General features: G+C 50.1%; 1 protein-coding gene across 1 annotated transcript; it reads left to right on the top strand.

Moving 5' to 3' along the window:
• Window positions 1-4,082: 4,082 nt before the first annotated feature.
• NPHS1 (NPHS1, nephrin) lies at window positions 4,083-22,007 on the top strand. Its single transcript, XM_012809084.1, has 29 exons — window positions 4,083-4,176; window positions 4,294-4,509; window positions 4,582-4,704; window positions 4,886-5,014; window positions 5,379-5,460; window positions 5,836-5,939; window positions 6,137-6,264; window positions 6,351-6,522; window positions 6,703-6,860; window positions 7,104-7,248; window positions 7,349-7,473; window positions 8,582-8,768; window positions 8,983-9,112; window positions 9,275-9,447; window positions 9,868-10,008; window positions 10,092-10,232; window positions 10,762-10,883; window positions 11,857-12,028; window positions 12,128-12,284; window positions 12,379-12,530; window positions 14,726-14,837; window positions 14,922-15,103; window positions 16,737-16,793; window positions 18,902-19,021; window positions 19,140-19,164; window positions 19,273-19,348; window positions 19,512-19,605; window positions 19,703-19,818; window positions 21,876-22,007. The coding sequence occupies exons 1-29, from the start codon at window positions 4,083-4,085 to the stop codon at window positions 22,005-22,007; spliced, it is 3,765 nt and encodes a 1,254-aa protein (XP_012664538.1).
• The last annotated feature ends 805 nt before the right edge of the window (window positions 22,008-22,812 follow it).

The raw sequence follows: 22,812 nt of genomic DNA, 5'->3' as shown, positions 1-22,812 counted from the left end.
ACTCCAGGAGTTCCCAAGTCTGCGGGTTCACAGTCTGCGGGTTCACAGGCTCACGCACTCTGAAACGCCTTTGGGTTTGGCGACCTTAGTCTCTGAGAGGCCAGGGGTGGAGGCGGGGCGGGGGGGAGGGAGCAATAGGATCCCTCTCGCCCCGCCCCACTTTGCCCCGCCCCCCAGGAGACCGGCCCTCTTTTCATTGAGAAACTCCCGCGGCCGTTGAGCGGATGAATGGGGGCTTGCAGGGCTGGGTCCCCCGGCTGCGGGCCGCCCCAGCCCAATTGGGGTCTGGGAGCGGGAACACCTGGGTTCAAGGAGGGGGTCTCAGTTGGGTTGGACACCTGTGCCCTGCCAGCGTTGAGGGAAAGGCATGGGAGTTACGAAGAAAGAGGGGAGGGAGTGGAAGAAATTTGCTCAGCCCAGGTCTAGAGGGACTGCACTGAGTGGAAACGGAGCTATAAATGGGTGCCCTGGGGGCCTCGCCGGTTTCCGCGCCCTAGGGAGGCGGAGCCCGGGACTCCCCTGGGCCTGGGGGTCGAGAAGAGGGCACTTCGGTGCCTGCGGAGCAACTAGGACCCCTGGGAAGAGGGGGTCTCAGCTTCACCCGTCTCAATCTTCTCCCCAAATATCCCTCTGCTGACTTGTTACCACTCATAACTGCAGCACGTTCTAAACTCAGGAATCCAGGCGGCCAATCCCTCCTTTCCCAGGACCCTTCTCCCTGCCAGGCCTGCTGGCCCCTCCGCCTCGTTGCTGGGCGACGGCTGGGAGGCGGCGGTGCGGGGCTCGGGCAGGCGGGGAGGCTGGGAACCGCGCAGCTTGTTCTGACGGCTCCATGCAACCCAGCTGGGGCGTTCCCACGCTGCGCAGCTGGCCGAGCAGGTGGGAGGGACCCTGAGCCGCGGGAAGGTGGGCTGAGGGCTGGGACCCAGCGTCTGACATTCCTGAGCCTGCAGGGACTAGGGGGAGGGGTCCACAGTCTGATCTCAATTGTTGAGACGGGATCTCCTGTTCAGGGTATTTCTGCTGCAGATAGGTTCTCGGTTACTGTTGGGTTGGGAAGCTAATGTTTCTAAATGGCCCTGAGGGGGGTGACGGTTGGATTTCCAGGAGTGTAAAGAACTGGTGTTTTAGACCTTTGCTGGCTGAGAAGCTGATAGATTGATCTTTGGATTAACTCCTAGACTCAACTCCTGGATTCTCTGACTGCAGCAGGGTGAGCTGGGAAGAGGATGACATGAGTCAGGATATATGGTCTTAAATCTTAGAGTCAGTGGATTTAACCTCCAATCTCGCCCCGCCCACACCCACCCCCACAGGCCCAGGAGGATTTGAAAATCCGCAGTGAACATCTTTTCTTGCATTTGTGGAGTAGGTGGGGGAAGTATGGGAAGCCTGAACTCTTTCCCGGTCCTTGTCCAGCAGGGGCTGAGACTTCTAGGGATGACAGGAGAGGGTCCTGGGATCCCAGACTCCTAGTTCAGGGGACCTGAACTCTTGGCTTTTCTGTTTCAGATCTAGTGCCTGAATTTTGAAATAGGATGTGCTTGGGGCCAGGTCTCCTGAGTCTTGGGAAGGAAGTCAGGTAGTGAGATTTGTTTTTCCAGACACCTGATATTTCTTCCCCTTCCTGGCTCTCTGGGGCCACAGGCATGGAAAGATGGAGAGCCCAAGGTCCCAAGAGTATGCAGAAAAGGAAAACAGTGAAGGTGGAGAGTGGAAGGTTTGTTTTGTGCTAATTAAAGGTCCCAGTAATTGACAGCTCTGTGTACCCTCACATTAATCTGAAACTTAAAAAACTGCACATACACACACACACATACACCACTAACATGATAGAATGTCCTTAAGAAACATTATTAAAAGAAGAGTTAACGAAATCATCTTCAGTGGGAAAAAGAGCGGCTTAGGTGCACAAGAGCATCAAATAAACAAAAACAAATTTATTTTTCCTTCTGAAATTTCAGTAACAGTGTTTTAAAATTACTCGTGTTGCTACAAACACATAAACTTTATTAGGCAAGAACACACTGACCGTACTGAGCAAAATGGCCTTTCACTTCTTGTCCCAGCTGCTTGGAGCATCTTACCTACTATCACCCTGTTGATCACTGTTGGTTGTGAGAATGCAAAGGCAGCATTTCCCTGCTTCTGATGTTAGTAGTAGGTTTCTGCTAGGCTCATCTGAGTGAGCCCCCCAAGGACAACAACTGGTGAAGGGTCCCGACATACACACGCAGCTGGGTAGCCAGCCCACTTCCCAGGCAGTTGAGAGAGGCCATGGGGCAGGAGAGCAGGAGTCAATAATAGGATTGAAAAACAAGAAAGATGAGAGGCTCGGCGCCTGTGGCTCAAGCGGCTAAGGCGCCAACCACATACACCTAAGGTGGTGGGTTCGAATCTAGCCTGGGCCCGCCAAACAACAATGACGGCTGCAACCAAAAAAAAAAATAGCCAGGCGTTTGTGGCGGGCGCCTGTAGTCCCAGCTACTTGGGAGGCTGAGGCAGGAGACTCGCTTGAGCCCTGGAGTTGGAGGTTGCTGTGAGCAGTGAAGCCATAGCACTCTACCCAGGGGGACAGCTTGAGGCTCTGTCTCAAAAAAAGAAAAAAAAAAAAAAGAAAGATGAGAGAAAGCACTAAGGGTGGAGGGGGCTCAAGCCAGATGCCTCATTTTGTTCCTGGAGGATGACCCAATAGAGGTCACTGGGAAGGGGAAAAGGAGCACCTCCCATTCCTGCAGGAGTAAGCAAGCAGGAGCTTATCCCTTCTGAGTGTGCACATGTTCACTGGAGTAAGGAGGGCAGGCCAACTAGCATACGCTTAGAAAATGCAGGGAGGTGACAGTCTGGGAGAGTCAGAGACATAGAAACTAGAGAAAGAGGCACAGTCAGGGGCTGACTGAGGACAAATATTTATTGAGCTCCTGGTGTGTGAGAGAGACAGAGTGTGGGGACAGAAAGAAAAACAGAGACATGTAGAGGGGTAGAGACAGGAAGGGAAATAGTTAAAGGCTGGCTGAGATTCAACCACTTAATGGGAAAGAAGGGGGAGGGAAGAGTTTCAAAGAGATGAGTAAGATAGAAATCAAGATGAAGAGAGGGAGGGAGAGAGAGAAACAGGAAGAAGATGGCAAAAAATAGAGACAGAAGGAGGTCGCACAGCCCTGGTCAAATGGCACCTATGCTGGGCTTGTTATTACCTCCATACTGAGGGCTGGAGGACTGGGCCCCTGCTCTTCACTTCCTCCCACTATGCCTGCCCCACACACTGCACATTCCCACCTAAGATGCTCTTATTCACTCATATACTCTCCACATGCTTATTACAGATCACAGTTCACAAACAGTCTTGCACACTCCCCAGCAGAGATCATGTCACTGAGCTGCTGATGTTTTTGTAGGGACTTGCCAATGTCATGTATCAGGGCAGGGAAGAGCTGGAGGTCCCAGCTCTCGGCTTCCTATGCTGAGCTGGGAAGCCACACAGGTCTGACCTCTTACATATTCCCACCCTAAACCAGGCCCGTGGGGTCATGGGAGCAGGGGAGGCACCAAGGAATATGCTTGGCATGTGCTGATGGGGGATTTCATGGCCCAGCTGGGCTGGGAGGAGCCTGCTGGGCAGAGGCTGGAATTGGGGACATGGGAGGGCACCTGGGGGAGGCAGCAATGTAAGGACAAGCTCAGGCTAGCTCAGAGAACGCGGTCCAACTCTGTCACTGACCGCATCAGCTTCATCGCCCTCCTGGGCTCCTAGGGCCTGCAGAACTCTGAGCAGTCAATCCTTCCTGGGGGGCTGTGAGTAGAGAGAGGAGGAGAGCAAGGGTTGGGGGTGGGGTGGCAGGAAAAAAAAGGAGGGGGAGAGAGAACTCCTTAGAGAAAGAGAGATAGACCATGGTGGGGTAGAGTGGGGTGGGGGACTCAAAGAGAAAGAGTTATAGACCGAGAGAAAGACAGAGAGACAGAGGAGACTCCGAGAGATTGGGAGAGTGGAAAACAGAAGGAGAGAGAGACAGAAAAAAACAAACAGGAGACCCAGAAAGAAGGACTCAGAGAGAGCCAGAGGCAGGCTCAGGTGGCAGGCAATGGGCACTGTGGGAACCATTGCCAGAGGGCCTAGGGTGACCCTGAAGACTTCCACTAGGGCTCCCTTGCTGCTCATGGGGCTGCTGACCACAGGTGAGTGGGACCCTGGCCTTGTACCCAGTACCCTCAGTGCCAAATAGCCCTCATTCCCCACCCATGTTCCCTAGACAGACCCCATTCCCTTTCTTGGTGACTCTCTTGTGTCCCTAGGCCTGGCCCAGTTGCCAATTCCTGCCTCAACCCCCCGAGGCTTCTGGGCCCTGCCTGAAAATCTGACAGTAGTGGAGGGGTCCTCAGTCAAGCTGCAGTGCGGGGTCAATGCCCCTGGCAGTGTGGTACAATGGGCCAAAGATGGGCTACTCCTGGGCCCTGATCCCAGGATCCCAGGCTTCCCAAGGTACCAGTTGGCAGGAGACCCTGCTAGAGGTAAGTGATCAGAGCCTGAGACCCTGACCCACCAGCAGAGGCTGTGGTCCTGATCTTGGGCCCCACCTGCAGGTGAATTCCACCTCCACATCGAAGCATGTGACTTAAGTGATGATGCAGAGTATGAGTGCCAGGTCGGCCGCTCCGAGATGGGCCCTGAACTCGTGTCTCCCAGAGTGACTCTCTCCATCCTGGGTATGGGTGAGAGCCCCCCAGGACCCATGAGTCTTCTCCAACAGGGCCCAGGAGTCCAGTCCCCCAGCATTTTCTCCCTTAGACCCTGGGTATAGGACTTATTTCATGCAAAGAGACTCATAGGCCAAATTCTCATATCCTCCTTGGGAGTGCAGGCTTATCCCAGACTCTTTCTCACCAGTTCCTCCCAAGGTACTTCAGCTGACCCCAGAAGCAGGGAGCACAGTCACCTGGGTAGCTGGGCAAGAGTATGAGGTCTCCTGTGTATCTGGAGATGCAAAGCCAGCACCTGACATCACTTTTCTCCAGAGTGAGTATGGGTGAATTGGTGAGACCAGTTGGGACCTGGGAGGGCACATCCCTGGGGAGGCATCAAGGAGACTGCAGGACTGCTGGCCCAGGACTCAGGGGCAAGGCTGAGGCTCAGATGCCAGTGGTGCAGAAATGATAAGCTGGGGTGATGGGGTACTTGATACAACCCATCAAGGAGGTGAGGGGACCACCAGCCCTGAGGACTCCAGCATTCAGGGAGTCCTGAACATGCAGATGGGATGGAGCTGGTGCCCAGGAGGGAGGGGTCATCATTGTGTCTACCCTGAGGACCCACAGGCCATGCTCCCCAGAAGCTACCTTGGGGAAACTTGGTACCCCTCCTGCCCTCTTGTTGCCCCAAGGTGGACAAACCATATCTGGCATCTCTGCTAATGTGAATGAAGGGTCCCAGGAGAAACTCTTCACCACAGAAGCCACAGCCAGGTTTGGAAATTGGGACACCCCTCCTCACCCTGACCCCCAAATTTCCTCACATAAGACTCATAGGGACTCAAGAAAAGAAATTCAGAGTATGTATGACTATTTGAGACCCAATTCCTGAACGGGACCCTTAAAACTTCTTCATGGGAACCTCTGTTCCAGAGCATCAAGCTCAAAGATTTTGGCCAGGAGAGGGCCTCTGGGGCCCCAATTTTCACTACTGATCCCACAAATCTCTCCCATGGAAATAAGATCCCAGAGGAAATCAGGATAAGAACTTAGACCGGGTGTAAGGATCTGGAATTCCCACCGTTCCACCCTGAATCACCAAATTTCAGATGACGTCTCTGACTCCAGAATCCCAACTTCCCATTCCAGGGTGATACCCCAGAGCTCAGATAATGGGCAGTTGCTGGTCTGTGAGGGGTCCAGCCCAGCTTTGGACACCCCCATCAAGGCCTCAATCACCATGAATGTTCTGTGTAAGTGGAGAACAGAGCCAGTTATGGGCACTGAAGATGGGGAGCAGGATTTAGGGGTCCTGGTGTATCACAGGACCCCTAATTCATGGAGAATCCAGGCACTCAAAAGAGAAACATGGGAGTTCAGAGGCAGGTTATGGAGTTTGGAAATAGTGGATTGGGTTCCCCAGGCCCACTGAATGACTGCTGCTCCCTAGTCCCCCCAGGAGCCCCTGCCATCGAGTGGCCAGGCCTGGATGAGGGGCATGTTCGGGCTGGGCAGAGCTTGGAGCTGCCGTGTGTGGCCCGAGGGGGAAATCCCTTAGCCACGTTGCAGTGGTTGAAGGTGAGGGCAAAGGAAAGCATGGGGGTTGGAGGAGGGTAGGGGCAGGAGCTGGCCCTGAGCTGGCCCACGCCTGTCCCTGTCTCCAGAATGGCCAGCCCATGTCCACAGCATGGGGTACAGAGCATACCCAGGCAGTGGCCCGCAGTGTACTGGTGATGATTGTGAAGCCAGAAGACCATGGAGTGCGCCTCAGCTGTGAGGCACACAACAGCGTGTCTACAGGGATCCAGGAACACAGCATCACGCTGCAGGTCTCCTGTGAGTCCTGGTGCCAGCTGCCCATCTGTCAGTCCATGCCCCAGAGAACCATCTGTTTGTGCCCCCAAATTATGCCTGTTTGATGCCAAAGACCTCGTCACATTCCCTGTCACTTGTCTGAGCTGGTCCAGTAGGAATCCATCCTGGCCTCATCTTCCCTCTGTCCATTTGTCCCTGCAGTTCCCCCCAGTGCCATTACTATCCTGGGATCTACATCCCAGTCTGAGAACAAGAATATGACGCTCTCTTGTGTCACCAAGTCCAGTCGCCCACGAGTCTTGCTGCGATGGTGGCTGGGCTGGCGGCAGCTTCTGCCTACGGAGGAGATAGTCATGGATGTGAGGCGGGGCCCAGGCTCCTGGGCTGAGCAAGGAGGGAGGAGAGGGCACAGCTGGTGGAGCTGGGAGGGGAGGGGTCTGGCAGCCTAGAGAATTTGGGCCTCAAGGAGCTCAGACTGGTGCCCCAGACTCCTGGGTTTCATAGAGGAGGGCATGGAGATGCTGGGACATGAGTGGACCAGGCCTCTGGCACCATAGAGGAAGGGGCTCTAGTCCCCAAGTCTGAAGCTCACTTCTCGCCAGGGCCTGCATGGCGGCCACATCACCATGTCCAATCTGACGTTCCTGGTGCGGCGGGAGGACAATGGTCTGACACTCACATGTGAGGCCTTCAGCGAGGCCTTCACCAAGGAGACCTTCAAGAAGTCACTTACCCTGAATGTGAAATGTGAGCCTGGCCTGGCCCAGAAATGATCCCAGACCTCAGAGAAACAGCCTTCAGGATCCATCTCAGAGAAAAATGTCACTCTTCCTGCCTCTCCCCCCAGATCCCGCCCAGAAGCTATGGATTGAGGGACCCCCAGAGGGGCATAGTCACCGGGCTGGGACCCGGGTGAGGCTGATGTGTTTGGCTATCGGGGGCAACCCAGAGCCCTCCCTCACCTGGTACAAGGTTGGTGCCAAGCAAGGGCAGTGGGGTGGCCAGGAATGTGGGAGAAGGACAAGACCCCTTCTCTCTCCTTCAGAATCTTGGGAAATCTTGGATAAAAACCTGAATTTCTTGAAAAATACTGGAGATTTCTGAGTTTTGGCAGAAAATCAGAAAGGACACAAATGCCATGAGAATTAAATGGAATCCTAGGAATATTCTGGGAATTTTGGGAAAACTGAGAATTCTAGGATAAAAATTGAAATTCAGCATCCAGATTGGGAATTCTAGAGTAAAGGTAATTCATTCCATTAAAATTAGAGGAAATTCTGGTGAAAATCTAAGAATTCAGGTGCTGTATCAGGAATTTTAGGGAAAGACTAGAAATTCCAGGAAAAAAAGAATGATATTCTGAGCAAAAGCTAACAATTTTGGAGAAAGACTAGCAATTCCACAGAACATTAAAAATTCATTAATATTAAGGTGAATTCTTGGGATTTGGAGGTAAGTAAATGAAATTCCAATAAAATGAAAAGAAATTCTGACAGAATTCTGGAAAAATCCTGGGAAGTTAGAGAGCACAGAAATGACAATGGAATTACATTTTAATTGGATGGAATACTGGGGAAAATGCCAAGAATTTTGGCAATATAAAGGAACCCAGTTAAAGATTAGAATCCTAAGAGAATATCGGGGAAGATTCAGAAATCTATGAAAAGTCACTAGAATTAAGGGAAAGGTCAAAGGAAATCTTTAGGGGAAAGTGGGAATTTTAAGAAAAAGAAGAGAGGATAGGAAAACACGAGGGAATTCTGGGAAAGGCTTGAGAATTTCAAGGGAGTTTCCTGGCAGATGGCGTTTGGTAAATACGTATAGTAGGACTTTACGGATTTTGAGGAGTGGGGTCGAAGGTCTGCAGGTGGCGGGGAGGCGGGGGAGATCGCGAGGCGGGCAGGGTGGGGTGGGGGAATAATCAATTGTGCTCCCGACTCCATCGTTCTAGTCGGGTGCCCGCCTATAGGGCACCTTTTCACAGAAAGGTCTGGGCTGAAGGCGACTAAGAACGCGGCCGTCTCCGGGCTGGGTGGGAAGGTGTCGGGCTACCGGTTCCCCAGTGATTCCCGGCCCTCAGGATTCGCGCACTGTGAGCGAGTCGCGGCTGCCCCAGGAGCCGCGGCGGGTGCAGCTAGGAAGTGTGGAGAAGTCTGGGAGCACCTTCTCGCGTGAGCTGGTGCTGGTCACAGGTCCGTCGGACAACCAGGCCAAGTTCACGTGCAAGGCGGGCCAGCTCAGCGCGTCCACGAAGCTCATCGTGCAGTGTGAGGGAGCGTGCGCGGCCCGGGTGGATGGCAGGGCTTGGGGGGCGCGGGGGAAGGAGCCGGAGCCGGGCGGAAGCAGGGATTCCGGGAAGCCAGAACTCGGGCGAGACCCCTCAGAGGACACGAGGCTGGGCGGGGCCTGGGGCCTAGGCGGGGCTGCAGCAGACCCAGGCCGCCCCCTTCCCTCTGAAACTTGCTCCTCCAACCCACTAAGTTCCGCCAACTAACTTGACAATCCTGGCCAACGCGTCGGCGCTGCGCCCGGGGGACGCTTTAAACTTGACGTGCGTCAGCATTAGCAGCAACCCGCCAGTCAACTTGTCCTGGGACAAGGAAGGGGAGAGGTGAGAGCGCGCAGAGGCCGGCCCTCTTTGGTCTGGCCACGGCCCTCTTTGGTCTGGCCACTTGTCCCGCCCCCATCCTGCCTAGTAGTACTCCCCCTCTTGCTCTGGTCCCACCCCTGCATCAGCCCTAGCCTGCCCCACTACCCCCTGCTGGGTCCACAGGCTGGAAGGTGTGACAGCCCCTCCCCGAAGTGCCCCGTTCAAAGGCTCCGCCGCGGCCAGGAGCGTCCTAATGCGAGTATCATCCCGCGACCATGGCCACCGCATGACCTGCCGCGCCCACAGCGCTGAGCTCCGCGAAACCGTGAGCTCCTCCTACCGCCTCAACGTGCTGTGTATGTACCCCGGCCTGGAACCCGTCCTGACGCTAAACTCCCTAAACGTCTCAGTTCTTCACTCTGACACTGTCCTGGACCCCAGTCCTGAAATCTGAAACTTTCCTGACCTTTATCCTGACCCCTCCTCTGGTCCTGCACCAACTCCTAACCTGTCCAACCCGCATCCTGCCTTTGTCCTCTATCCTGACTCCTGAACTTTGTCCTGACTCCTCTCTTCATTCTTAAACTTGACCTTGGTCTCTACCCTTTTCCTGAACGGAGTCCTAACTTCTATCTTCAATGTTACCTTGTCCATAACTTCAGACCTAATTGTGACCCTAACTTTAACCCTTGAACCTTTGTCTGATCTCAAAACTGTCCCTGACCTCTACCTTACCAACAATCCTGACTCTCTGCGGTACCCTTCCCCCTTGGAAGACCCTCCAGAGTTCCTCGGGGAGCAGGTGCTCGTGGTGACAGCGGTAGAGCAAGGCGAGGCACTGCTGCCGGTGTCAGTGTCCGCTAACCCCGCCCCCGAGGCCTTCAACTGGACATTCCGCGGCTATCGCCTCAGTCCAGGTGCGGGACGTGGGTATGGAGAGGGGTAGAGGTCTCCGGGATGGGAGGGACTGCCCGAAGTCCCTTACCCTATTCTTCCCCAGCTGGCGGCCCCCGGCATCGCATCCTGTCTGGCGGGGCTCTGCAGCTGTGGAATGTGACCCGTGCCGACGATGGCTTCTATCAACTTCACTGCCAGAACTCGGAGGGCACAGCTGAAGCGCTAGTGCGTCTGGACGTGCACTGTGAGCCCCTCTCAGCATTCTAGGAAACCCAAGAGCTCTGGGAGCCCCGCCCGCCCTGGAAACCGCACCCCCCTAAAAGACCTCCCCCATTGTAGAGTCTCCTTAGTGTGGAAGCTCCACCCACCCAGGGATATCCACAATTTCTGGAAGCCCCAATTGTGATGTAACCATGTCCACTGTGGAATCCCTCCCGCTAGAGACCCAATGTGGAATCTCTGCCCAGAAAGGGGGCCCACCTACATGGGAGCTGCTCCCATCTGGAAGCCAAGCCCACTGTGGAAACTCCACCCCCACAAATCTGGAAGCCGGCTCAACCTACTAAAATTATCACTGAGGCATAGTAGAGGGTGGGGACAACCACTCTAACCCTGAGCACCGTCCTCCAAGTGCTCCCAATTAAAGGGCAGGCTGTATTCACACTTTCCTGGACACCTCTAAGACACTACCTCCCCCCAGCTCCTTTGGAGCCCTCTCCTACCATGGCCTGTCTGGGCCCAAATGCCTTCCCCAAGCCCCTGCCTCCCACCAGATGCTCCCACCATCCGCGCCCTCCCGGACCCCACTGAGGTGAATGTTGGGGGTTCTGTGGACATAATCTGCACCGTTGATGCCAATCCCATCCTCCCAGGGATGTTCAACTGGGAGAGGCTGGTGAGGACCCAACTTTTGGTGAATGGAGGTGGGGTTGGGGGGTGTGATTTCTTGACTGTGACCTCCTTGCCAGTGGCAACAACATGTATATGATCCTGTATACCTATGTACTTGTCACGGAATGCCCCAGAAACTAATAACCATTTGCTACTCAACAAATGGTTATTAGTGGATGATAGCCAGGTGAGTGGGTGGGTGAGTGATAGCCAGATGAGTGGATAGATAGCCAGGTGAGTGGGTGGGTGGGTGGATAGATGGGTCAATAGGTAGGTGGGTGGATAAACAGGTAGATGGATGAGTGAGTGGCTGGAAGAACAGATGGATAAATGAAAGAATGGATAAATGGATGTCTGGGTGTCTAGATGATTGAAGAGAGAAATGAGTGGACAGATGGATTAGAGAGTAGATGGCTGGAAGGATACACTATTAGTGGAGAGATACAGTCTGTGGAAGGATAGTGGATGAATTGATGGATGGATGTATGGATGGGTGGACAGAGCAAAGGAGAGATGGATAAACTAGGTGGCTGAATAGGTATATGTATCTATGTGTGTGCATACATGAGTAAATACGTGGGATGAATGGGTGGAGAGTTACAAAGGTGGATAGATGGGTGCATAGAAGGAAGACAAATGGTTGGATGAATGAGTGGGTGAATGGATGGGTAGATGAATGGATAAATGGATGAACGTACATATAGGTGGATGGTTAAATGAATGGATGAATTGATGGATTGATGAATAGCTTCAAGCATGAGTGGTTGGATAACTGGATGAGTAAGTGGTTGCTTGGACTGGTGGATGAATGGATGGATTGGATAAATGGATAGATGGATGACAGGAGAAATTCGTCTTTGGTAACTTTGTGGAGGGCGATTGTGCTGGGAGGATGAGACTACGAAAGGAACACAGTTTGGGGAATGATGGATCTGGGTCTAGATTAGAGGGCCAACTCCTGAGTCCTGGGCATCCAGGGGGAAGAGGAGGAGGACCAGAGTCTGGATGACATGGAGAAGATATCAAAGGGGGCCACAGGGCGTCTACGGATTCAACATGCCAAACTGGCCCAGGCTGGAGCTTACCAGTGCATCGTGGACAATGGGGTGGCACCTCCAGCCCGAGGGCTCGTCCGTCTTGTTGTCAGATGTGGGTAACACCTAAACACCTGACTTCAAGGCCTGCCACTATGCCCACAGCTCTCATGTCCTCCCACATACCTCATGTTAATGTCCCACCCCCTGCTAGTTGCCCCCCAGGTGGACCATCCCACTCCTCTAACTAAAGTAGCTGCAGCAGGAGACAGCACCAGTTCTGCCACACTTCATTGCCGTGCCCGAGGCGTCCCCAACATTGTCTTCACCTGGACCAAAAATGGGGTCCCTCTGGATCTCCAGGATCCCAGGTGAGTCCAGGCCAAGCCAGGTAGCACTCCAGGCCCAATTCTGGATTCCCACCCCAGTTCGCCTCCCTGAGTCCCTGCCCCACCCTCTGTCCAGGTACACAGAACACACATACCACCAGGGTGGAGTCCACAGCAGTCTCCTGACCATCGCCAATGTGTCTGCAGCCCAGGATTATGCCCTCTTCACGTGCACAGCCACCAACCCCCTCGGCTCAGACCACACCAACATTCAACTCGTCAGCATCAGTATGGTGGGAGGGGTCTCTGAGGGTATTGTGGGGTGGCGGAGGTTTGCTGCCTGGGTCTACTCCCAAGTCCCTGGTTGGCCCCAGATTGCCAGTGTCCCTGAAACCTGAGAAACTGTTCATGTGAGGAGTTTATTATGCCTTACCCTGAAAACCCTAATGGAGATTGGATCTTCAGGGAAACCCACAACAAGGGAAAGAAAAATAAGATGGGGGGATACTTATTGACTGATTCAGGTAACTGGAAAGTAGATTTTCAGGAGTTGCTGGATCTAGGCTCAGCTATTATTAAGAATTCTCTATTTCAGAATCACTTAGCTCAGGAGTTTGAGACTAGCCTGAGCAAGAGGGAGATACTGTTGCTACTAAAAATAGAAAAATTAGCCAGTTGCTGTAGCACGTGTCTGTCGTCTCAGCTACTCAGGAGTCTGAAGCAGGAGGATTGCTTGAGCCTAGGAGTTTGAGGTGGCTGTGAGCTAGGCTGATGGCACTGCACTCTATCCAGGTGATAGAGAGAGTCTCTGTCTAAAAGAAAAAAGAAAAGAAAAGAAAGAACTCTCCATCTCCTAGTTCTCTCTGTGTTGGCTTTATTCTAAGGCTCCTCAGAATGTTCTGTTAGAATTTGCAGAGGAAATAGAATTCTTTCTCTTTCTGATAGTGGAATGAGAATACTAGAATTAGCCACATGCTATCCCTGCCTTGAGCTGAAAAGACTTCTTAGGCCAAAGAGAAGTAGATCAGTAAAAATTTTTTGACACTATTCCTTTAAAGTTTCGTGGTAATTGCTTAGGGGTGAATAGGCACCAGGGAGCTGCTTAACTCTTCTTAAATTGAAACATTAAAAAGACTTTGAAAAGAAAAAAAAAATACTAGAATTATATTTCATTGGCTCTATTTGGCTTCCAGCTCATCTCTGAACCAATCAGGTAGCCAAGGGAAGGTAAGCTCTAATTGGCCAGATCTGGTCACATGTCCCTCCTGCTAGGTAGGAATAGAGTCAGAAGGGTGTGGTCTGAGAATGTGAGCTGGTGGATATGCAAAAGAAATATAGGGTGTTGAAGCCAGAAGAAATGAGAGGAGTGGATGTGAGATTGGCCCAAACATCCACTCCGAGGAACACATATGTGTGGGTATACACACGCATGTATCGTCATTATTTGCAGTCAGTCCTCATCATTTGAAAATTCATGTACTTGCTAAAATTTATTTGTAATATCAAAATCAGTTCTCATGGTGTGGCCAGGCGTGGCGACTCATGCCTATAATCCTAGCACTCTGGGAGGTTGAGATGGGTTAACTGCTTGAGCTCAGAAGTTGGAGACCAGCCTGACCAAGAGCGAGACCCGATCACCACTAAAAATAGAAAAACTAGCTGGGCATTGTGGCGGACACCTGTAGTCGCAGCTACTCCTGCAGCTGAAGCAAGAGGATTGCTCAAACCCAAGAGTTTGAGGTTGCTGTGAGCTATAATGCCATGGCACTCTGCCCAGGGCGACAGAGTAACTTTTGTCTCAAAACAAACAAAACAAAACAAAACAAAACAAAACACTCATGGTGCTTTTGCCGTCATTTTAGGACATGCACAGTAGCAAAAAATGTTAGTCACCTGATGTACATGTTCTTAGCTAAGATTGAAGAAAGCCACACTCTGCCTTCTTGTTTCAGCTCTCATACTGTAAATGCATCCTTTTTTGTGGCTTATTTAGTGTATGATGTTTGCATTTCTTGTGCTTTATGTTAGGGATTTTGCTGTTTAAATTGGCCCCCAATCACAGTGCTGAAATGCTCTTTGGTGTTCCTAAGCTGTGATGTATGTTACAGAGAAAATAACTTGTGTTGGATAAGCTTTGTTCAGGCGTGAGTTATAGTGCTGTTGGCCATGAGTTCAATGTTAATGAATCAACAGTATGTAATATGCCAGTGTCTTGAATCAGAAGTACACGTAAAACAAGATCATATATTGGCTGATTGGTGAAAATGCTGTGCTGAGAGGTTTGAAGAAACTTAATCTTGTATTTCCCCTAGAAGCAAGAGTTTGGTGTTTGCTAATTCAGTGTTCACGGTGACTTTATAGAACGTGACTACCATGAGTAATGATAATTGACTGCATATTTAAAATCATTTTTATGAAAAACCTGGAAGGAATCTTCTAGAATGTTTTTATATCTTCTACTTCCCCCATTCTTTTCCCCATAGGCCGCCCTGACCCTCCGTTGGGATTAAAGATTGTGAGCATGACCCCACACTCGGTGGGGCTGGAGTGGAAACCTGGCTTTGATGGGGGCTTGCCACAGAGTTTCCGAATCAGGTGGGTGCCTTTCGAGGCAGGAAAATGTGGCAGCAAATGGGGCTGAGACACTGTTGTGAACTGACTTTCCTCCCTGTAATGCAGATATGAGGCCCTGGAGACTCCAGGGTTCCACTACGTGGATGTCCTACCACCTCAGGCCACCACCTTCACACTGACTGGGCTACAGCCTTCTACCCGATACAGGGTCTGGCTGCTGGCCAGCAATGCCCTGGGAGACAGTGGCCTGGCTGACAAGGGGGCCCAGCTCCCCATCACTACCCCAGGTAGGAAAGAATAGTCTCGGGCAGGTTGGACTGTTTCTCAGAGGAATTATAGAATGGTATAGTGAAGTGGATACTATTATTATTCTCCTTTTACAGATGAAGAAATCAAGGTCCAGAGCAGTTAAACAAATTGTCTAGGGTCACACAGCTAGGAAGAGGTAAAAAATGAGATCAAAATGCAGGTAGATGAAATCCAGAGATGAGCCTTTTGTTTCTAAGCTACAATGTCTGTGATTAATGACCAAGGGAAATTAAAAAGTGGTTTGAACCATGTGTGGGGTGGCTCACGCCTGTAATCCTAGCACTCTGGGAGGCCAAGGCGGGTGGACTGCCTGAGCTCACAGATTTGACACCAGCCTGCACAAGAGTGAGGCCCCATCCCTAAAAATAGCCAAGCGTTGTATACTCGGGAGGCTGAGGCAAGAGAATCGCTTAAGCCCAAGAGTTTGAGGTTGCTGTGAACTGTGACACCAGGGCACTCTATGGAGGGAGACAAAGTGAAACTCTGTCTCAAAAAAAAAAAAAAAGAAATGGATAAATTCCTTAAGTGTAACTAATGAGTATGCTGTGATTCTGATAGACACTATAGGATGGTGTTTAATCCCACAGAGCCTGGTTCAGGCTCAATGTTCCCCCTCTGTCACTTCCTATTGTGTGACCTTAGGCTAGTTCAGTTTCTAAAATCAAGGTATGTTACAGATCTTTGTGTATAGTTTCTGAAAGTAAGGTCTGTCTCACACAGTTGTGAGGACTGAATAAATTAACATATCTAAAGTGCTTAGAAAGGGTAGTGCCTGTGGCTCAGTGAGTAGGGCACCGGCCCCATATACTGAGGGTGGTGGGTTCAAACCCAGCCCCAGCCAAACTGCAACAAAAAAATAGCCGGGCATTGTGGCAGGCACCTGTGGTCCCAGCTACTCAGGAGGCTAAGGCAAGAGAATCACCTAAACCCAGGAGTTGGAAGTTGCTGTGATCTGTGTGATGCCACAGCACTCTACCGAGGGTGATAAGTGAGACTCTGTCTCTACAAAAAATAAATAAATAAATAAATAAAAATAAAGTGCTTAGAAAGAGCCCAGGGCTGGTCAGTGTCCGTAACACAGTGGTTATAGCACCAGCCACATACACCAAGGGTGGCGGATTCAAACCCAGCCAAGGCCTGCTAAACAGCAATGACAACTGTAACTAAAAAATAGCTGGATATTGTGGCGGGCATCTGTAGTCCCAGCTACTTGGGAGGCTGAGGCAAGAGAATCACTTAGGCTCAAGAGTTTGAGGTTGCTGTGAGTTGTGATGCCACAGCACTCTACCAAGGGCAACATAGTGAGACTCGGTCTCAAAAAAAAAATTGACAATTCAGGTGAAAAGAACCTTCCACACCATAAAGCACTTATGAATAATTAATTATTATAGTTATTAGCATAAGAATTGCTATTAATAGTATTGTCATTATTATTGGCAGTTTCCAGTCTCTTTGAAATAGCCTTAAGAAGCTGTATGCTGGTTCTCTTGAGTCTGAAAAGCTTAACAAGAGACTCAGAAATATTTGTGGCTGAGAAATATTTGAGGAAAGAAATATTTAAGGCTTATCTCAGATTCTTGTTAATTTACAATGTCTATATCCACCCCTCAGGCCTGGACCCGACGTCTGGAGAATCTGATGTCCAGTTGCCCACAGAGGAGCCCGCAGGCAAGTCCTCAATCCCCTGCATCCCCCCACTTTCCTGAGAATGGAAATGCAGATATGAGGCCCTGGGATCTCTGACCCCAACCTCTCTGTTTTGTAGTCACAGTCCCTTAAGACTTACTTAGCAAACTCCCTTCTGTCTTCTTCCTTAGCCCTTCCTCCTGCCTGGAGTGATACATTTTCCTGATTCAGTTTAATTCTGAAAGAATTAGTTAGCTTGATGCCCTGTAAGGAGACTGTATCCATTCACTTTTGCCACATAACAAGCCACTCCAAACATGGATGCTTATAGCAATGTACTTATTTCTCATGAGTCTATGAGTCTATGAGTTATGAGTGTGGCTGAATAGTTCTGGGCTCAGGCTGACCTGAATCATCTTTACAGTCTGGCAGCCTGGTCTAGGGTGGCTGCCTCCTCACATGTCCAGCAGTCTTCTGGCTCTCAGTTGGGACCATAGAGATAACTAGGCCATGTAGTTCTTTTACATGGAGGTAGTCACAGGGGTCTCAGCAGCAAGAGAGGGAAAATTCCTATTTACTAGCATTTTGCAAGTTTCTGATTCTGTCATAGTTGCTTTTGTCCCTTTTGCCAGAAGTCACAAGGCTCAATGAAGAGAAAATGGACTGCTTAAGAGTGTGGATATGACAAAGAAGGGATTATAACCGTTTGTCAAATAGTCCCATTCAGAGCCTGAGAAGAAAGTTGCAAGCAACAGAAATCCTGCTGTTGTCTGCACTGAATGAATTTCTGGGCTCATGAAATTGAAAATTCTAAGTGTGGCAGGATGCAGGTGCTCAAAAGTTTCACCAGCTATTGGTTTCTCACCCTTTCTTGACTTTACAAGCATCTTTGGTGGCTTCCTTTCCAGGTTCTTCCATTAACATGGCAAGCAGCTTAGCCCCAGCTATAGCCCATCCCTAATCACTTAATGCCTAGCCTTAACCCCAGCTGTAGCCAATCCCTAATTTGTAGCCCTAAGACCTAACTATAGCTAGAACCCACATCCTAGCCTAGCCCCAGCTGTAGCCCATCTCTAATCACTGGCCCTAATCCCCAGCCCTAACCACAGCTGTAGCCAATCCTTCATTTCTAGCCCACATCCTAGACCTAGCCCCAGTTGTAACCCATCCCTAATCACTGAGACCTAGCCCCAGTTGTAACCCATCCCTAATCACTAGCCCTAATCCTTAGCCTTAACCCCAACTGTAGCCAATCCCTAATTTCTAGCCCTAGTCCCTTGCCCTAGCTGGAGCCCATACCCGATCACTACCACTACCTCATCTTTGGTTTCACTTTTTGGCAGCCAGCAGAATTATCCTGAATGTTCTGGCAAAAAAAGCCACCTTAAATCAAGTACTTGTCTCTGAAACAATCACTGTGGAAAGGGGAGGGGAGCTCTTATCACTCAGGCTGGGCCATGTGACTTCATGGAGTCTTGGCTGAGCCCTGTAGGCTGAGAGCCAGGGAGTGACTGTTTCCCCAAAAGGGACAAAGTACTCTTAGTAGAAGATGAAGTGGGCACCAAGAGATGTTTACTTAGAGGGGTTCAACCTTGTCTTCAAGGATATAGCAGAGGAGTCAGCCTGATACTGGCTGAGATGGAATGAGAGGAAAGAAGTCATTTGAGATGGAATTTGAAGGATGAAAATAAGTTTGCTTGAGTAGAAAGGACATTTGAAGGCAGACACTTGACTGTCTCAAAGTTCACAGGTGTAAATTTGATTCAGTGATTCTGGAAACAGCCAATGGCTTTTGTGTGTGGGCTTTAAGGTCTAATACCAGGGTCTATGGTTGATGGACAAAAGATGGAGATGTGGGAAGAGGCTAGATGACAGAGGTCTTAAAGGATCAGCTAAGAAGGTGAAGCTCCCTCCTGAGTCCACAGACAGGGTTCAGGCAAAGGTAGGACCCGCAGCTAATGGCTTGATTTGAGAATGGAGCCACCTGCCCTTGGATGGCAAGAAGGGGCAGGGAGTGGGATCCCTGCCCATCTGCTTCTCTGATCCTGGAAGGGGCTGTGCTTGGTCAGGGACAGGCTTTCTCAGAAAGTCCCGCTCTGGGCTTAGAGCCAATTGTTTTGGGCTCACTGAGATGTACCTTCTTCCCCCAGGACCCTCAGGGCTGCCCCTGCTGCCCGTGCTGTTTGCTGTCGGGGGTCTTCTGCTGCTTTCCAATGCCTCCTGTGTTGGGGGATTCCTCTGGCAGCAGAGAATGAAGCATCTTGCCAAGGGTGAGGAGAGACCGTCCCCCTGAGAGGATGGTGATGCAAGGGCGGTGGGGACCTCTGGAGTTTCTATATACTGCAGGGCCCCCCTCAGGGGCCTCTGACCCCTCTCTGTTTCCCTCAGGTCTCTCAGACAAGACAGACACAGGGTAAGTGGGGATATTTTTCTGTAAAGAAGGCTTCGAGGGAGGAGGTTTTGGGGTGACAGGTGGCAGAGGGTCAACACCCAGCTGCTCTCCACACCTCTATCCTGGAAGGTCGGAGGAGGACCGAGCCAGGAACGAATATGAGGAGAGCCAGTGGACTGGAGATCGGGACACGCAAAGCTCCACAGTGAGTAGGGTGGGTAGGGTGGACCGGACAGCGCCCCTGACAGGGCACTGACAGCGACTAAAATGCCACTGTTGGCTTCAGGCTAGTCATTGCCCTATCCAGAAACTGTGGAGTCAGAGGATGGAGAGGACTGTGTCTGTTTGTGTGTGCATGTGTGTGACAGGTTAGCACAACAGAAGTGGAGCCATATTACCACTCCATGAGAGACTTCATCCCCCAGCTGCCCCCCATGCTCGAGGAGGTGTCTTATTCCCAGGGTGAGTCATGGCCACACCAGGATTCCCCCTACTCAGAGATACCCCCGACATCTAGACCTGGGTGCTTTACCTTCCTGTCCTTCCACTCCAACTCCAGGCTTCACAGGTCTTGAAGATCAGGATATGGCCTTTCCTGGGCACCTGTATGATGAGGTGGAAAGAATGTACATCCCACCAGGGACCTGGGGACCCCTCTATGATGAAGTGCATACGGTGAGGAAATTTGTGTCAACAGAAGTCTTTCCTGGTCAGTCCTGGCAGGCCACTTCCTATGCCTTGTAATAGTTAGGGTAAGATAGCTGCTGTGACAAAGAGGCCTGGCCATAATCCAGTGGCCTAAAGAAGACAGTCTGTTTCTTTCTCATGGTCATAGGTGAGTGGCCCAGCTGGATGTGGCTATTCTAAAACCTAGTTCTTTCCATTGTGTTCCTCTGCTGTCTCTTAGCATGTCATCCAAGTCTGCACAGATGGGCCAGTTCAGTGGGGGTTTCAGCCTGTGGGAAAGGGACAAAGAGAGTGTGGTGGTGGCATGACCCTACCTTATAACCCAGGACCAGAAATGGGTCCATTCTGCTCCTATTTCACTGGTGAGGACATGGTCACATGGTTACACCAAGCTGCAAAGGAGGCTGTGAGATGTCTAGCTTGGCCTCACTACAATTCCATTACTGCTGAAGAAGGAAGTGCATGTCCTTGGATAATTAATCATCTCCACTATGCTGGTTAAGCAGAAAGAAAGAATTTTTTGTCCTACTCTATTGAAAAGTCAGGGACAAAATTGTCTTCAGGCCCAGATGGACTCAGAATTTCCTCTCTAAAAATGTCCCAAGCAAATGTAGGTTTGTATCTTATTAGAATAGGAATCTTCAGGGAAAGAGAATGCCTCTTTTCCAATAGCTCCAAATGCCCAGTGCTGACACTTACTGACCTAGCTTGGGTCACGTTCTCATTGCTGAACCAGTGAGACAGGGGATAGAATAGCTAACTGGACAGGCTTGGGTCAGTGCCCACCATGGAATCAGGGAATAGGGGCCAGTCCTACTCAAATCACTGGCTTGAGCGTGGGAGAGGGGCATTGAACCCAGAGGAAAGTGGAAATAGTGACTGGTCAGGCAAAAATGACAGGCGCTTTGACCACTAGTCCCCCACCCGCACCCTGTCGCACAGTGAGGGAGGTGGGACAGAACCCTTGACTTTCTGTGTGTTGGCCAATGCTCTGGCACTTCTGGGCCAAGGATTTCCCTTCCTAACGAGACCCCATATGGAGCACTGTTCTCAGATGGAAGCTCTCCACCCGCAAGGAAAGAATGTGCACAACGCTGTCCATGGTGCTGGACCATATGTGCCCTCTAAGCACAGATGGCGTCTGCAGACTTTTTCTGTGAAGGCCAGATAGTAAATATTTTGGGCTTTGTGTGACATGCAGTCTTCCTCAAAACTGTACAACTATTATGTATCCATAATAATTAAAAATTAAAAAGAAAAAGAAAAACTACTCAACACTGCCACTGTAGGGTGAAAGCATCCAAAGATGATAAATAAATGAGCAAGTGTGGCTATGTTTCAATAAAACTTTATTTTTGGACACTGAAATCTGACTTTCATAGGATTTGCCTATGTCACCAATATCATCCTTTTGATTTTTTTCCCAACGATTTAAAAATGTAAAACCATTCTTAGCCATTGGGCAGTAAGTACACAAACAGGTGGCAGCTGTATTTGAATCATGGGCCAATCTGCTCTAAAGCTTGCCAAGCTAAAACAACCAATTTCTCCTAGCTCTAGGACAAAGTACATCCCTAGTAAGGACGTCACGATCTTTTTTCTCTTCTATTTTGAGGGGAGTAATGCTTTGGAAATTCATAGTACTAACAGAATCATGACTCACATTCTACAATTACCATGGCTGATATCAAGGACTTTTAAAGGTTTCATATTTCTAAAACTCATTTCCTGCAATGAAATCATGGGATATCTTGAACTTGATTCAAAATAATCCAGTTGGCGGGGTGGGGGATGAGAAGCTAGGGACACAGATATATCAATTAACCAAGGACCGATGTTGTTGAAGTTCGGTAGTGAGTACATCGGGGTTCGTGATGGGAGTTCATTATCATTGCTTTCTTCTTTGCATATGTTGGGTTTTTCCCATCACCAAAATCTAAAACTTATTTTCTGGGAAGTTGAGCCAGGCTATGTGTCGCCCAGATCTTCGATTAGTCCCACAAGGCATCTCTCCCTGGTTCTTAACTTCATTTTTTGCTGACCAGGGCTCCAGTGACCTCCGCTGGCCTGAGGAGAAGTATGAGGATCCAAGAGGAATCTATGATCAGGTGGCAGGAGACGTGGACACTGTGGAACCTGATTCTCTACCCTTTGAGCTCAGGGGACATCTGGTGTGAGAGCCTGCTCAACGGCCTTTTCCTGCGCACACAGGATCTAATTCTTCAGCGGTCCTTTTCTACCCATCCTGGGCTGAGCTTCTTCAGTGAGCTTCATAAGATACCGAAGGCACTGGCCTTTTCCAGAACAGGACACAGAGGGATGTGTAGGTGACAGCAGATGATTCAAGCTGATGTCACAGTATACACAAGGCTCCTCCTAGAGTTGGCTTTGGAAACTAAGCTTCTCCAAAGAGAGTGGATTGTAAGTCACATCTCAAAAATGAAGAGATACTCTGAGGGTTTGTATGCTTGTGAAGTATGCTTTTTAGATATGGGAAAAGACAAATTAAAAACTCCATTATTTTGAGTTCAGTTAAATCTGAAATGCTAATAAGTGGAATTTATGAACCATTATTATGTTCTATATATTCTTGTTTTATTATTTTCCAGTTATCTAAAACATAATGTATAAACTATGATCAGTAGACTCTACAGAAAGTAGCCTATTAAAAGAAGCTAGATGCAAAAGAATAGATACTGTATGCTTTCATTTATAGAAATTCTACAACAGGCAAAACTAATCTATGGTGACACGGAGCAGATCAGTGGTTCCCTGGGGCCATGAGAGGGAAAAGAAACATTTTTTTTTTTTGAGACAGAGTTTCACATTTTTGCCCTCTGTAGAGTGCCATGGTGTCATAGCTCACACCAACCTCAAACTCTTGGACTCAAGTGATCCTCTTGTCTCAGAGTTTCATTTTTAGTAGAGACAGGGTCTCACTCTTGCTCTGGCTGGTCTCGAACTCCTGAGCTCAAGCGATCC

The sequence above is a fragment of the Otolemur garnettii genome, unplaced genomic scaffold (genome assembly GCF_000181295.1).
Source record: "Otolemur garnettii isolate 467f Iridium unplaced genomic scaffold, OtoGar3 scaffold00100, whole genome shotgun sequence".
In the NCBI taxonomy this organism is placed as follows: domain Eukaryota; kingdom Metazoa; phylum Chordata; class Mammalia; order Primates; family Galagidae; genus Otolemur; species Otolemur garnettii.
Note: the sequence above shows the minus strand (reverse complement) of the source record. Positions and strands in the feature narration are given on the sequence as shown.